This window comes from Nicotiana tomentosiformis, chromosome 2 (assembly GCF_000390325.3).
Source record: "Nicotiana tomentosiformis chromosome 2, ASM39032v3, whole genome shotgun sequence".
NCBI lineage: Eukaryota > Viridiplantae > Streptophyta > Magnoliopsida > Solanales > Solanaceae > Nicotiana > Nicotiana tomentosiformis.
In genome coordinates, this window is record NC_090813.1 from 127,205,856 (window position 1) to 127,223,121 (window position 17,266).

General features: G+C 34.0%; 1 protein-coding gene across 2 annotated transcripts; it reads right to left on the reverse strand.

Moving 5' to 3' along the window:
• Positions 1-7,657: 7,657 nt before the first annotated feature.
• Positions 7,658-15,147, reverse strand: LOC104112503 (uncharacterized). Of its 2 annotated transcripts, none has more exons than XM_009622438.3 (7): positions 14,995-15,147; positions 12,867-13,914; positions 12,666-12,747; positions 12,459-12,525; positions 11,508-11,693; positions 11,336-11,396; positions 7,658-8,309 (listed from the first exon to the last, which is right to left on the reverse strand). In XM_009622438.3, exons 2-7 carry the CDS (start codon positions 13,870-13,872, stop codon positions 8,143-8,145), a joined length of 1,569 nt encoding a protein of 522 aa, XP_009620733.1. In that variant the 5' UTR covers positions 13,873-13,914; positions 14,995-15,147; the 3' UTR covers positions 7,658-8,142. The 2 variants fall into 2 exon arrangements, with proteins under 2 accessions (XP_009620733.1, XP_009620734.1); XM_009622439.3 differs by having other exon boundaries at positions 12,867-13,903; positions 14,995-15,124.
• Between the last annotated feature and the right edge of the window lie 2,119 nt (positions 15,148-17,266).

The following is a 17,266-nucleotide window of genomic DNA, read 5'->3' on the forward strand; positions in this document are numbered from 1 at the left end:
GGCATGAGAAATTTCATAGCAACCAATTTGCCAAAAGACTTGGAAGAATTCTCATGTCCCTAACATCACAGATCGTTCATCGTCTCACACAAAACATGCCCTATTGCTGAAACTTGGTAAAAGTCAACCAACATTTTTCTTTTCTTTTCACCACCAAACTATGCGCTTGCCTTTTCGTGACCTTAGTAGAATCAACAATAGTGATGCTTATTCCCTTGGTTGAGAAGACGATAGAGTGATCCTGGATTGTTTTCGTGATTCTCCATTGCAAACCGACCACCTTTAACTAGCTTTTATTTCAAAACAACAAACATGTTAGAATGAACATACTTTTTTGCTCTTTCTTCTTTTTTCTTTTTCTTTTTTTTTCTTTTTTTTAACTTTTTTTAATTCAAAATCATCCGATCGAACCTGATGTGGGTTGCCTACGTATCATGTGGGAACATGAATCAGATCTTGTGTAGTTCATGAAGGATCAATAATAAAGTAAATAAACTAACTCCTTTTTTACTCATATATAAATAACCCCACGAAACCTTCTAGCTAAGAAAATATTTTGGATTTTTTTTTGGTTGAAAGAAAACTTATAAAGAAAGTTTTTTTTTTTTTTGATTTCGCTTTTTTTTTTTGTTTTGTTATTTTATTTTATTTTTTTGAATCTTTGAAAGAAAGATTTTTTTAAAAAAGAAAGAAAATATTTTGGATTTTTATTTTTTTTTTGTTTGTAAATTTAACATGGATTTTGAATTTGTTTTTGAATTTTGGGAGAAAGACTTTTTAAAAAAAAAGAAGAAAATATTTTTGGATTTTTGGATTTGATGTCTCAAAGAAAGACTTCTAAAGAAGGAATTAAAGGAAAATATTTTTTTGGATTTCTGAAAAATTGGGGGCCGGAAACGATAAGGTTTGCCTACGTATCTCATATCCGGTGATACTCAGACCCGCGTAGTTCGATGGGTTTTGACGCAACAGGAAAATATGACTTATTTTGAAAACGCCTTTTTTTTTTCTTTTCTTTTTTTCAAAATTTTGGCAGAGTTTCGAGATATTTTGGATACCAGAATTTTCAGAAACGGGTGATTTTCTCTCTCCTACCTCATTCTTGATTTTTTTTTATTTTCTTTCCCTATTCTAGAAGTCGGTCAACATGCAAGCCGAAATAAATGCACGTGATGCAAACAAAGCGAACCTACTAGGGATATCCGGCATGAGGTTTGTTCTTCTAGATTTAAATTCTAGTGGAGAAGGTGTCTATACTGGCTTACTCGAGCGGACAACTCGAGCCAAGGAGGGTCAGCGTACCGGTAGCATTACTTTCCAGCTTAGTTAGTGGTGCTCCCCGCCTAAAACATGTGTTACTAGAATCCTTCACCGGGTGACAAGCACCTCGGCTATCTCAAAGAAAGCGGGTTATGTCAAGCAAATGCCTAATTTTAATTTCAAGAAGACATAGAGGGGGTGCGTGAGAAGACAATTTATATGTACAATTCAACAATATCAAAGCGGTAAAAAGCAGACAAGTAGCGCATTAGACCCAAATAAATCACAATATATACAAAATTAATAAAGCCAAAAAAAAGTCAATGTACAAGCTCGAATTCTTGAATTCCCCAGCAGAGTCGCCAGAGCTATCACACCCTTTTTCTACCCCAAAAAGATATATGTATGTTATTTTATGGATTGTTGGTTAAAGAGTTTTTCTAATTTAAGTGACAAATTTGAATAGAGATTATTTTATTTACAGAGTCGCCACTTGGAATTGATTTTTCGATGTTCCAAGTCACCCTTTATTTGAATCCCTAATCAAAGGTAGGTTTGACTCTATTATTAATTGGTCTGCGAAAACAAAGTCCGAGTAAGAAATTCTGTTGACCGGGGAGAAGGTGTAAGGCATTCCCCGAGTCCCGTGGTTCTAGCACGGTCGCTTTATTGACTTAAACTTGGCTTGAATTTATTTTGGATAAACTATGTTTTATTTGAATTTTCATATTTTACCTATCCACTTTTAATTATTAAAATTATTAAAGAAAAGATTTGAATAAAATTGTCCTAACCGCACCACGCAAACGAATGTGTGACCGAGATGAATTTTATTGATTTTTTTCATAACCGCGCTACGCAAGCGAATCCACAGTCATGACGAGGATTATTAGTACATTATTACTTTTGGAGAAAATTACTACATTCGAAGAAAATAATTTTGAAAATTATTAAAAGTTAACTATCGCGCTACACAAACGAATCCGCGAGTATAAGGATTTATTAAATTAAAAATTAACTAAAACTAACGAGTATGGTATGACATTATTGAATTAAATTATTGAATGTTAAACATCACGTTACACAAGCGATTCCATGAAGTTAAAGCATGCCTACTAATTGCCTAGCGTCTAAATTAATTAAAAAGCGCTTCTTTTTTATTTATTACTTGTTCGACCGAAAAAAAATGATATTATTATTAAAAATAATTTCTAACTAATGCAAGATATTAAACCTGGGCAAGCTTATGTTAAACTTTCATGGTATTTGGCCACTTATTTTATTTAACAAAAGACAAATTATTAATTTTAAAGAAAATGCCCATCTTACTTTCTATTGTCATTGGGCCTACAGATTTTAGTTTATTTAGCCCATGTTGCTTAAGAGCCTCGATGACCAAGACAACACAAAATAACAAGTATTCTTCTAAGCCCAAATTGCTTCTTACATTGATGTCCAAACAAAAATTATTTTTCATAAAAGAAACTTACATGCTAATTATTATCTTTTATCTTCTTAACCAACTATTTCTAAAGGACTAACATAATATTTCTACTCATCTATACCAACATGATACTAATCAAACTAACCCATTAGCAACATAAAAAATCACGACTAAATATAAAAACTATAAAATACGGTAATACTTTAATGCTAAAGAGAAGAGCTATATTATAACATTATGTTGACTATAATTCAAAGCATCAAAACATTTGAAGCTACAAGTCTTTCTTAGATAATTATATATGAACCATGAAAGTAACTCACAGAAAAGATCACAAACTAAACAAACATGGTTAAAAGTGGGGTCTTTATCTTTTCCTTAAACTAAGTAAACTTAACATAATGCAATTTCAATCACATATATAAAGAAGAAAACGATAATTTAACTAATTTTTAACAGATTTACATGATGATAACACTAATATAACATTCATCTTGAAACAAAATCAGATCTAACATATTCCATCAACCAAACCGAGATCAAATCTTTCTTATTATCATCAAGAATCTGCAATATAAGAATTTGAAAGTTACCTGATTTGTAGAATAATAAAATACAACAGTGCAGCAACAAAAAATTCAGCAGCGAATACAGTAGAAACAGCAACAACTCAAGTGTTAAGACAACCCGGAAAACTCAACAAAGATGCTTAAAACTGCTAGCTATCAACTTCACAAATTGCCTAAGGGATCTTTCTATTTTTCTCAAAGTTTTTGCACTCAAATAATACTCACAAAGCTCTGAAATTTCAGCTTGCTATATGTATTAAGCTGCTGATTTTTCTCAAAGATATATGTCTTTAAGCAACTCTCCAAGATCTGTGTAAGTGTAAGATAGAGTGTGAGCCCCCTTTATAGGAGAAGAGCAGCCCTTTAAATAGGCAAATAAAGTCAGATTTTTTGGACATATTTTAGTTCACCAAAAGTATGTCCAAAAGACTGACTTTGTGTGCTAAACACTGTCCAAAAGCTGTAAAAGAATTATTGTATTTGTCACCACACAATGACTTTTGAGTTTTGTACTCCAAGGTGTTTGCACAGTAAAAACGACCAAACTTGTACTATTCCTTCTTTACTTTCAGCTTTTATCAACAAAAAATTCAAATACTCAAATCCAATAAAAACAAATTCATTAAGCACTTGAAACTTTTATTATAAACTATCATGACTAAGCGAATAGTTATTTCAAAGCTAATAAATAACTAATTATCAGTGATTAATAACTATGAACGACTAAGCTAACATAGATTAAGTACAACTAATAATAAAAATATAAATAATATAAATAATAATTAAAAAATCATAAATTATGCTATACATAAACTAACTACAATACAATTAAAAAAAATAAACAAAGGAAACGAGAATAGGGGTATACCAAATGAGGGCGTTCGGGGTGGTCGCCGGAATTTGGCCGAATTTTTAGTTGCCGGATTTTCGGGATGGAATTGACATCAATAGGTAGGTCTTGATGAGCTTTATCCGTTGATATAGGTATTGTGGTAGTGGCCGAAACTTCAAGATTTTGGGCAAAAAAGTGACGACTAAAGTTTTCTAGATCTAAAATTCACGGAGTTTGAGGGGGTTTTGAAGGATTTGGTTTGGAGATATGGAAAGAGGAGATTGTGGAGATTACATGGTGTGAATTTGGGGTGTTTGGAGGTGGTCCGCCATCGGTGGGCGATTTTCGGCGGCGGCAGTGGTGGTGGGGGCGGATATGGGAGAGAGAAGAGAGAAAGAGAAGAGAGAGGAAGAAGAAAAGAATTATGGGAGAAATGAGGGCAATTTTTAAATTTTTGAGGCTTTAAATACCTCTTGAGAGATCAAATATGGACCATTAGATCAAGGGGTGATCAATGGGTGAGATTTGATCTTGGGTCACTTAATGAAACGACGTAGTTTTGAAGCAAAATTACGTCGTTTCAGACCCTTTCAGTGGCAGCCCCTTATCTTGCACTATTGGCCACTTTCTCTTTTAAATTTGGCCTAATTCCCTTAATCAAACTTATTAAACTAAATTTATACAATAAATTAATTAATTAAATAACTTATTCAAATGATCAATTAACTAGATTAATTCACTAATTGAACACTTAGTTAATTCCTAAAATGCACAAATGAAGAAAGAACTTTTTTTTTTGGTATTTTTATGATAGGAAATATGCAATTAAAGACACAAAAAATGAGAAAATAATTAAAATAACAATACACTAATGACTTTAGGAGGTGTTCAAATAGTGCAAAAATTAGGTATTCACATTCATAACTAAAAGTATAAAGATTTAAACTGTAAGGCAGACATTTTAAAGCTACCTAAAAAAATAATTGTTTTCAAGATGATGGAAGAACTTTATAATTGTAGCTTGTTTCGTAGATTTCATTCTCTTACTAGCGATATAATGCTTGAATTGGGGAAGATTTGTGTCTAAATTTTCAGCAGAAAGGTATTTCCTTTAAAACAATCTAAGAACTTAAAAGTTAATTTTCTATCTAAATATTTTTTGGAATTTATTCAATGGAAAATATATTATGTGCAAATCTTCAAATCTCAAATCTTATACTAGATAGAAATTTTGTTTAATAAAAAATATTAGTGCATATTTTTAAAATGATTATTCGTAATCTTAAAGATTCTATATGGATGTTATAGAGGTGTAATTTTACAAAGAGTATTCTGGTATAAATTTAGTTGTTGCTGTTAATAGAGAGGTAAAATATAACTTAATAAATCGATTCTGAGAAAAACTTAGCTTTTATAGTGAATAATTATTATATAGAGATGTTGTTATAAAGAGGTCTGACCGTAATAGTTAATGTCGAAAGATATGATGCAGACTCTAGGAAGGATCGAAAAAAGAGGAAATCAGAACATTTTGAGGAGAATTTGGGCACTACCGCCCTCGAATCCAGTTGTGTCAATTTGTGGAATAGTGGATTGGTTGTGGCTCTGGAGTTAAGCCCAGGTCTCTGGTGTTTTCGGCTGCCATTCAATTTAGTACATTGATCAACTTTATCCCTTTTATATATTTTTTTTAACTTCGCCTTAATTGCGGTTTGCTAATGTTGTTCCTAATACCATGCCTTTTAACTCAAAAAAGAAAAATCCTTTGGTAAAGGTTAACACCTTTTTGGGATAAACTTTAATTACATAATGTGAAAGCAGACTTCGTTTTTCATATTTATATCAAAAAGTTATTCACTTTTTTACCCTTCATAGGTACCTTTTATATTGGATATAATTATAATTATAATCATTAATAATCTTTTTATAAAATAAAAAAAAGAAATCCTGTATTAGGGTTTAGGATTAGGTTTTTCTTTGTTTAGGATTAGAATTCTTTACTGACGTGTGACTTTCCTTTAGGTTCAGGACTCTCAGTCTTTAGGTTTTTCTTTGTTTACATTCTTTATGTTATGTATTTCTTTAGGTTTAGGGTTAGATACTTAGATTTTTTTAATTTATTGGTTATTTTGTAAATCAATTGGCATAGTTTCTCTCAAATATTTGATAGAATAACGAGGAGCTGACCAGTTTTATAAAGGAAGCCATTATGCTATATTCTTTATCAGAAACTCTTACAGTATCAACGTATGCACATGTAATATATTTTGCTTGTGATTTGAGCTACACTTTCTCGCATGCATGTATCTATTCTTGAAGTTATGTGATAATAGAAGTTCATGCATTCTTGATAAACAATTCCAAATTAAAAATTCTGATTTTTTATTTACAATATCACATATACGATTATCAGTGTAAAATTAACTTATTTACAAATTTTGAATAGGTTGTTTGAATAAATTTATTTGGCATTCTAACTCATATCAATTAAAGATCTTATTAATTCAAAATTAATTTTTAATTATGCTTTGTAATGGGAAAAAAACAATGCTTTGTAGTGATAATTACTAATTGCATAACAACTCAAGTTGCTCATATTTTGTATGAGATAAACTTGATTACCTTTATTATTTTTAAATATTTTATTTAGGAATAGTAAACAGTTTCATCGATTCAGGTAAATAATTCCCCTTATCTCATAGAAAATAATCACTATAGAATCACTTTAATGTGCAGTCTATTTTTTTGTTATCACTTACAATTTGAAAATTAAGCTAAAAATATAATTGTATTGCACACCAAAAGACTTTATTACGTTTTGAAAGTTATATGCCTTTGTTAAAGTGTAGCTACGATTTTTCTTTTTTAATTGTTTGAGCTCTGAGATTAAGGTTTTTCGAAATATCAATATATTTGAATTATAGGCTACTTTAACTGCTTTAGCTTATATAATATTATTCTATTGGTTCAGTCCTTTTGAAACACAATAAACATGGGACACGTGCATGAGTTTGGACATATCAAATTAACAGGCTATTTAAATAAACCTCCTGAGGTCCATCAACTAGATTAAAAGGGGTGATAAGGTAAAAAATAGCTAGATAACATACACCAAGAACATCGTTTGTAAAAAGATATAATAACATAACATGCTTTTATCTCATAGGGGCAGTCCGGTGCATAAGTTATTCCACATTCATGCAAAGTCCAGAAAAAGTCGCACCTCAAGAGATATTAATAGTCTGCCATAATACAAACATTAATGTATGCTTTTATATCATATAATACAATATATACAAATGCTATATAACTAACTTGACTAATTAAATTGTTCATGTTTCGCGTTTAGACAATCTTGAATTCACCTATTGCATCAGTAGAATTAAATGCATGTTGGATCTATTCAAACGCCAACTGCTATTATACGTAATTTATTCTTGTTACATACAATTCTATTATTAATAGACACGGCTTACACGTAAAACTAGTTATATAAATTGACTCTTTTCATCGTTACGTAAAAACAGATTTTAACAATACAATATAATAATATTTAAGTAACAACCAAAACAACTATTGAATATAAAATAACAACACAATATAATACAATGGGTAACAACTATCCAAACAAGCTGCTAAAGGAAAGCCTAAGCTGCAAAAACATCATCACCCTGAAAGCAGACAGAGGGATCATGAAAGTAAGCAGATAATATTACATAATCAACAGGAGAAAGAAGCCTAAGCAACTAAACGTTCCCCAAAAAAGGAGGGAGAGGAAGAAAATCAAGAATGTTAACATGATACAGTTCAAAAATAACAGGCAAATAATCAATCAACTCCTTCAAAGGGAAGACCGTTGATGAGTACAAAGAAATTTCAGCCACCACATTCCACATTATTGTGATTGCTACACAGCTCGGACCAGTTTATCTGTTTTCAAAATTGTCAAAAGTCTGAAAGCAAGCCTCTGTTCATATGGTGTCTGGCATCACAATATGTCTCTCACATGCAAATTATACAAGAGCATATCAAGAATTTTAGCTTGATTGACCAAGCAGACTGCAAAGAACATCAGAGTAAAATTTCCAATCCGAGCTTGTATCATCGATTGCCCGCTGACCAAATGGATGTTGTTCTACGTACTTCTGTACATGTTCGGCTTTTAATAACTCTTCCAAATAAATTCGCAAATCACCTCCAGGGCCTACAACATTGTGCAACTTTTCAATATTCATAATCTCCATAATTTTATACCAACATATAGTACAAGTTTCTAAGAAAAACTCATTAGCAATTATCGGTGTTTTTAAAAGCAAAAGGTGTATAGGTCCATGATGCTTGAAGTGAGACACGAGAAGCGCACAATATATGAAAAATAAAAAATTGCCAAACATACATGAATTTAGTACTATAATAAATTGCAATTGAGCAACTAATTGGCCAAATACATAGACCATCCCTTAAAGTTGACACCACTTTTCATTTACACTTCAACTGAGGTCTTTACCTATTGAACACTTCAACTTGCCAGATATGTGTCTACTGAATCTTAAGTGTTGACATGACATATTGGGCATTTTACACTTGGTAGTGGGCACGTAAGTTTACTAAATTGCTGACAAGGTCACCAAAATACAGTGTATTTTCTATAAATATTTCTCTCTTTGCTCCTCCCACCTTCTATTCACTTTGAAGATCGAATAGACACCAAAATCCACACAAAAGGAAACAGATAGTGAGACCCATTTATGTAGTCTGATCATGGCTTCAAAAAGGAGCTTAAAAAGACATCGGCAATGGTGGAGCAGATTTGTCTTCCAATCTTTATGGTATCCTTGGATCTCTCGCTGTTAGAGTTGTTGAACACTTTTCATCATGTTCAGACTCCTCTTTTTGTTTCGTAGAAATTGATCTCAAAGGACGTAGAATAGTAGTTCCAACAATTACCTACACTTCTTTGTTTCGTACCATTTGGTGCTTCTTTGAAAAACCCATGTCCTATGAAACCCCCATAACTCAAAAGAGCTCCTAATTGCAAAAATTAACCGAAAGCTATTAACTTTGTAAACGTAACTCTTCAACTTCTTGGAAACAAAGACAACCTCGCTATAAGAAACTGGTAAGACATAATAATACAGAGATGAGATAGTGCACAGTTGTGGTCTGTGCGCAGCAACGATGGTATTTTCGAGTGAAATCAAGGAGTTGAAATGGATCTTATTGAGATACAGGTGAAGGTGGAGATTTAAAGAATGGCAAGCTGTTGACTGGCTGCCACTCTAGCAGTGACAGGCTGCTCAGGAGGAAGAATATTGGAGGTTTGAAAATGAATGCTGGAAGAATATTGGAGGTTTGAAAATGAATGCATGTTAGGTAATTGTGGAAAGGTCTGTAAAAGAAACAAAAGGTGGAAGATGGTGGTGGATGGAGTAGGTCGCACAGAGGTGGTGGTGGAGATGCAAAGTGAAGAAGATAGCTGGTGGCTTGTTGTGATCACTAATGATGTATCAAAATGGTTCCAATGGGCCTAAAAAAAATGGTTCCACTGGGTTGTTCTGTTTCTCTTGGTTCCATTTTTTTTAATTTGGGTTAAAGCCAGGTGTCGTGTTATTGGTTTCTTTTTCCCACGTAATCGCGTTTGCTCTTACGCTCCTAGTTTTTTTATTAATTGTTAGTTGATGGCCTAATAGCACATATCTGCCAAACTCAGGTGTGCTCAATAGATAAAGGCCTCAATTGAGGTATCTGAATGAAAAGTAGTGACAACTTTAAGGGACTATCTCAAAAGTAAATTTTAAGGGACCATCTATGTATTTGGTCTAACTAATTTCAGCATCCAATATACCATAATACCAATATTATTCCAACTCCTCAAAGTTGAGATCCAAAGAAACCACCGCTATTTACACCTTTTGTAATGCTTCAGTACCATCTTGGTACAGCCTAACATATTTTTTTCTTGATAAGGTACTGAGTACCAAGATGGTACCAAAAAGAAACAAAACAATGCAAGGAATATCCATGCAGTTAATTACAACATTTTCCTAACAACACCAGGAAGTCCAAGTAGTGATCAACAACAAACAACAACAACAAACCCAGTGTAATACCACAAGTAGGGTCTGGAGAGGGTAGTGTGTACGCAGATATTACCCCTACCTTCAAGAAGGCAGAGAGGTTGTTTCCGGAAGACCCTCGGCTTAGGATAGGTAAAGGGAAAGGGCAACAACAACAAGTACCAATTAGAAAACCGAAGAAAAAATACCGAGCTAAATACACTAGGTACTGCAATCAGAAAGCCGACACAAAAGCAATAACAAGTAATCACAGAAGTCAAGAGATACGAAAATACACAAATAACACTAAATCACGTACTAAAGCTACTGTTACCGACAAGGATAACGCTCGGCTACCTGTCCTAACCCTCTACCTTAATTTTCAACCTTCACACCTTCCTATCCATGGTCATGTCCTCAGTAAGCTGGAGCAACGCCATATCTTGCCTAATCACCTCTCCCCAATACTTTTTTGGCCTGCCTCTACCTCTCCTTAGGCCCTCCAGGGCCAACCTCTCACACCTCCTCACCGGTGCATCTGTGACTTTCTTCTTCGCATGCCTGAACCATCTAAGTCTCGCCTCCCGCATCTTGTTATCCACAGGGGCCACGCCTACCTTGTTCCGAATAACTTCATTTCTAATTCTATCTGACCTGGTATGCCCGTACAAATTATGCAAGTAGTGATGAATACTATCAATTAGACTACTCTTACACCAAAGTAACAAATTATGCAAACACTTGCCTAACATTTTTTTAGTAATTATCTTTTGCTGATCAAAAAGAATCGTCGCTCTCCATTTGGATAACTTTGCAAGCACACACTTCTTTGAAGCACATGGCTTCACCAATGAAGCGATAACCCCCGCTTCACCGCTTTAAGAGTAATGGCTTTTAGTATTACAAGTAATCATAGCAAATGAATCACCACTAGCAGATTGTTGCTTGCATATGTCCATCTATGTTAATCTAACTTCGTGTGTTGCTCATATGCATCACACCTAACATCATCAAGCAAGGAAAGAAATCAAGCGACAAGTGTGTCCAAACCCACTGGGGCTCACACTAGTCAGATGGTGGGAATCAGTTCAAATAGCCACTAAAAGGTGCACATCAAACATGAAAAGGAAAACAATTATCAAGTATTAAGCAGTGCCAGACATAGGGGTCTCACCTAGTGAATCATCATTCTCGACCTTGAAGTTGTAAGAATGAGGAAATATTGCAGTGTGCGCCTGAGGAAGATCATGCATAAAGTAGTTACAATCACGAGAAGAAATACCAAGTCAGAAGGGGTCATTTGAGGGTCAGTCTTGAGGCCAAAAAGAGGGTGGTGTCAAGCTTACGGGATTTAGCAAGGCCTTGTACGGAGAATCATCCAATAGTAAAGTATTTGATTCATCATAATCCCCTCTTTCCCAGGGTAGATCCGGATCATATCTGTCCCACACCTTGCTCAGCTCCTTGCAAACCAAGGGCTTATGCTTGTTATCAAGTGTCTTGAACATTGTCTGAGTGCTATGCGACATATCCTGCGAAATTTAGTAAATAGAAACTGCTTATTCTTCTAAGAGGGAAGGAAATAACAATAAATGAAATATACCAAACTATCTAAACAGACACACACACATCAATGGTCACAGAGAAGCATCAACCTGTGACTGCAATCTCATATTTTCTTCTTTGTCTTTTCTTTTACCTTTCTTAATGGTGGGGCTGAGGGGGAAGAAAAGAATGAACTAAACTTTAGTTAAGAAAGTTAACACAACATAGGAAGGTAAATTTTCACCAGCAACCTCCTCTCCTACCTTACAATAAAGGTGGCTTCTTTCACAATTGGATATCCTTTCCAAGACAAGGGCATGGTCAAGCAACGTAACCGGCAAAGTGCGTAGACGGGCAATACAAATGAAGTAGGGTCAATATAGTCACGAGAAGGAAGTCAAATATAATTTTCCCTCCCCTTTTTTCTTTTCCAAAAAGGGAAAAAACAGGTCCAAAGTTGGGAAAGACAGCCCATGTGTTCATGCAGTTGATACTGTTTTTCCCATGTTCGTGAAGGCTTTTTAAAATCACAATGACCCATCAGAGTCCTGACAATCTGGTTGACCACAAAGAATTCCTTATGCATCAGTGTAGAAAATGGCCAAAAGATCACATAGGAAATTGATGTTTCCCCCAAGCAAAGAAAGAAAATGGTAGGAAAAACCATACTCCTTATTCTTTGCTTCTCTTTTGTTTAAGGGTGCAACTAGGAGGAGGGATATGGAACTATTTGTGGAAGGAAGAACGCTTACCCAACAAAATAACAACTTGTGCTTCATGTTTCCCAACAAATAATCAACCACCTTCACAATGATCTTCCTGCACAAACATATATTCCAATGCTCAAGTGAACCATAAAATGCATTAGAAAAACTTATATCATTAACAGGCTAAAATACAAAAGGTCAAGTCAGGAAGATGACAGAAATTCAAATAAGCACTTCAAAATCGACGATTACTTGGATCTAGAAGACCAGATGCCCACGTCAAATCTTTCAAAGCAAAATTTCAGAAAATCATCACAGTAGGGTCTCTTGAATACTGCAAACAAAAGTGACAAGTACTTCTATGTAAGAACAATGCGTTGTTCATCTTGTGAATGAAGTAAGATTGAAAGATCGATAACAGAATAAAATAAAAAGCAAATTATCAAGTCTCACTTGCCCGTCTTGAGAAACATGCATCAGGATTACAATCTTTTGGCGGTGGATTGACTACATCTGCAAGTAGCCCATTAACATCAAGGATGAGAAGCTTTCTCCTCAAACGAGGACCTCCAATCATGCGGAAATCACCTGGCCTAACGGGAGCTGAATGAAAATGCATGATTAACCCTGAATTGTCGGTGAGTTGAGTCCTTTCACTACAGCTTTCCGCCGAAATTCTTCCAGCTTCAAATAATGAAACTTCTCCTTCAATTGCATCATTTGCAACCTTAGCATTATCTCTTTTAGCTCGCTCAGCAAAATAATCATGTTTTTTTTTTCGAGCAACTGTGTTCACTTCCTTTTTCCGGACTCCCGTCAGAGAGTCAAGCCCCCCTTCTGATATATTAGCAGGAAAATTGTCACTGAAAACATTCAGTACATTTGATGATAACGCAATGCCGCCACGATTAGGCAACTCTGGCTCGTCCTGTTCATTCACTAAATCAGATGAAGGAGCAGACAGAGACAAGTTTACATCAGCCATACACAATGCCTCAGTTGCTTTCCTCTCGGAAGATACGGAGTCATGAGTTGAAATGTTTGGATTGAGTAGGCCATTTTCTACTTCTCCATGCTTACTATCCAACAGGCTTGGATTTGAGGGAACATCGGTCTGAACCATGCTACATGGCTCACCCTTTTGGTTTATCGCTTTCATCACACTTCTCTTCTTCCTTCTCTTTTTCCTACCAGCACTCTTTTCCAAAAGAGTTGTGGCCGATTCCGTTTGTATTTTTAGATGTCCTAGAGGAAGCAATTGTGCGCTAGAATTCTCTAAACTAGCCATGTCTTCAATGGAACTTTCTTCATTTCTAGGAGCATCCAGATTTTGCAGCATTTCATCCAACCTTTGCTGTCTTTCTTTTCTGTTAGCCTTCTTCCTTGCCCTTTTTCTTTTCCTCTTTAATAACAATTCTGCACTCTTCGTAACAGAAGCTTCAGTTGAACTTGCGTCCATTTAGATATGCAGAAACTTTTAATGAGAGCACCTGGTGGATCACTAACAACAACAAGCCAGAGTGAGTCAGTTATTTAAAGACCTCCAACTTTCATTCAAGCGCATTACACATAAGGTGGATTGACAATGAGAGCAGTTGATTGATTAGATATTGAGTATTAATCGGGAGCCACAAACCACAAGTTATGAAAAAAAAATTATAAAAAGGAGATATGTAAATTTCGAAATGGAAAATCGACGTACGGTAACCCTGCACATGTTTGACCCCGAGCTCAAGAAAAAGGGATATGTGACACTTCATGCACTAATTGCATGAACTTCTATCTTAGGTGCAAATTTTGATTGGTCAGTCTGTTTCGGGATTTAAGTGGTACCTTAGATCAGTTGATCTTGATAACTTCAATAATGAAAGGTGGAACTTTGAAATATGTGGTGTGGGTAATTGGAAAGACAGGTAAATGTCCATCCAATGCCCTCAACCCCCTTTTACTTCAAGACACAAATTATAAATGGTTGGTGATAATTCCCTCTGTCCAAATTATATGATACTCATTCACAACATTCAAGTACTGAAAGTAAATGTGGCGTGATGTTTACTCTATCTAACCTAACTTTTCAACCAATACTTCAATATTTTTTCCACTATCACAAATATAATGTAAAAGCCAAATCAACATTTAGACACCAGTCAAATACCGACATATAAACTGGCAGTCAACATTTGAAGGATTTAGCAAACGTTAGAATATAAATTTTAACAATTCATATTTTAAGGCCTTGTTCACTTTGACCTTTCGTGAGAGTAATATTCATAAAATTGATTACAAATATTTAGGAGCAGATCAATAAAAGGTCACAACTTTGTAGCAATTGTCACATGAAAACAAATGAGAATGTAAATTAACATGCAGGCAAAACAAAGAGCTACAAAGATCTAATTGTGAGCCTTTATTTAGTACAGCTGGAGCTAACATGAAGCAATTCAAACCATACAATTTCTATTCTAGCATTACAAATCATATGAAACAGAAAGTAGGGTTTTTTGGTCACATGAGAAACATGTAGCTGGAAGTTAGAAAAGAATGGAGATATAGAATGAGAATAGAAAATAGAGGAGCGTACAAACTATATTTGCCGGAGAAGAAGATCGCAAGAAGTTCGCCGGAGAAGGAGATCACAAGAATTTCGCGGCCGAGGAAGAGTGATGGTGGCGCAATCGACAGTGCTGTCGTTTTAGATTGACGGGCAGGAATCTCAATTTTGAGTCCAAATATGGAATTCGTGCACCATAGGCCCATAACTGCCAGAAGAAATCTGGGCTGGATTCTATGTCAACGGATGGATCTTTTATTCAGGCCTGTAAATTGGAAAGTGGCTTAAATGGGGACAAGTGCACAAATAGCCATTTCTAGGACACCGTGTTTAAAGAGTAGTCCGACTTTACAAAAATTTTAAAGTTTAATCATCGCTTAATCAACTTCCGACATGCGACTTTAAAATTAAAATCGCGGGTCAAAAGTTTCTAACTTCAAACCGGAGCATTTGCAGTCGTACCCTATATTTGTCACCTTTTAACCTGTACCCTATTTTTAAAAATTATTGATTTGGTAGCCAGCTGACAAAAAATCAGTAATAATATGACAATTACACCCCTGACAAAAGATATAAAACCTGCATCACGCATTAATCGCGTGAGATCTCCTCATCTCCTCTCACCTTGAAGCTAAAACTTCATGCTAATGTAGCATGAAGTTGTTTCATGTTGAAGCTAAAACTTCATGCTAATATAGCATGAAGTTGTTTCACATTGAAGCTAAAACTTCATGTTAATGCATGCTGAAGTTATTTATCCTGCAGTCTACAGTTTTATCACGAGTTTTATCCGAAACTTCAGTCTAAACATGCTGAAGTTATTTAGTTCATTTGCTAAAATTTCAGACTAAATTAGTTTTTTAGATCATTTGCTAAAATTTCAGACTAAACATGCTTAAGTTATTTAGTTCATTTGCTAAAACTTCAGACTAAACATACTTAAGTTATTTAGTTTATTTGCTATAACTTCACACTAAACATGCTTAAGTTATTTAGTTCTTTTGCTAAAACTTCAGACTAAACATGCTTAACTTTTTATCTTGCATAATGTAATTTTTTAATGAGTTTTTGCTAATGCATGTTGAAATTATTTAGTTCATTGCTAAAACTTGAGACTAAACATACTGAAGTTATTTAGTTCAATTGCTAAAACTTCAGACTAAACATGCTTAAGTTTTTTAGTTCATTTGCTAAAACTTCAGACTAAACATGCTTAAGTTTTTGTCTTGCAGTATGTAATTTTCTAATGAGTTTTTGCTAATGCATGTTGAAGTTATTTAGTTCATTTGCTAAAATTTCATACCAAAATATGTTGAAATTTTGTCATGAAATCTACAGTTTGTCATGAGTTTTATCTGAAACTCTAGTCTAAACAAGCTGAAGTTTTTTAGTTCATTTGCTAAAATTTCAGACTAAACATGCTTAAGTTTTTGTCTTGCAGTATGTAATTTTCTAATTAATTTTTTTTAATGCATGCTGAAGTTATTTAGTTCATTTGCTAAAATTTTATACCAAAACATACTGAAGTTTTGCCATGTAGTCTACAGTTTTGTCAATAGTCTTTTATTAAAGAAGGGAAAAATCATCTTTTTAAAATATTTTTAACAAAAAAATGAGTACGTATGCAAACAGAAAAATAAAACGGGTATAAATTAAAAATGAGCGATCAAATAGGGCGCCCACGTAATTTTTAACTTCAAACCTCACTTCTGAATTTGAACGCAATTCATTCAGATACGAGGTATGAACTTAGGTGACAAGTGCACAAATAGCCATTTTTAGGACCCATGCTTGAAGAGTAATCTAGGTTTATAAAATTACTAGTTTTTGGGTACATGCGCAAGAGTAATCTAGGTTTATAAAATTACTAGTTTTTTGGTACACGCGTTGCGAGTGTGACCTACCTAAATGGCCATAATATTTTAGAAAATTACATGAATATAAATTTATAAAATATTATATGTAAAACTAATGAATTTAATTTAAATATTCTAATTTTAGTAAGAACTATCTCGACAAAAAATCACGGTTACGTTTTACGGGTAAAACTTATTGTATTTTAATATCTTGCATGTTGGCTTATGTTTAAATATCACTAAATTCTAATTTCTTTTAACATTGAAATTTAGGCAAATCTTTTTCTTGATTTGTGTTTGTTTCTCCCGAATGTAAAAAGAAAATGTTCATAAGAAGGCTAATGACATAATTTATTCAACTCAAATAAAGATTATAAAAATGCATGAACTTATATCTAACTTGAGCCTTATTACTTTGATCATTCTTTTAACAAAAATCATGCAAT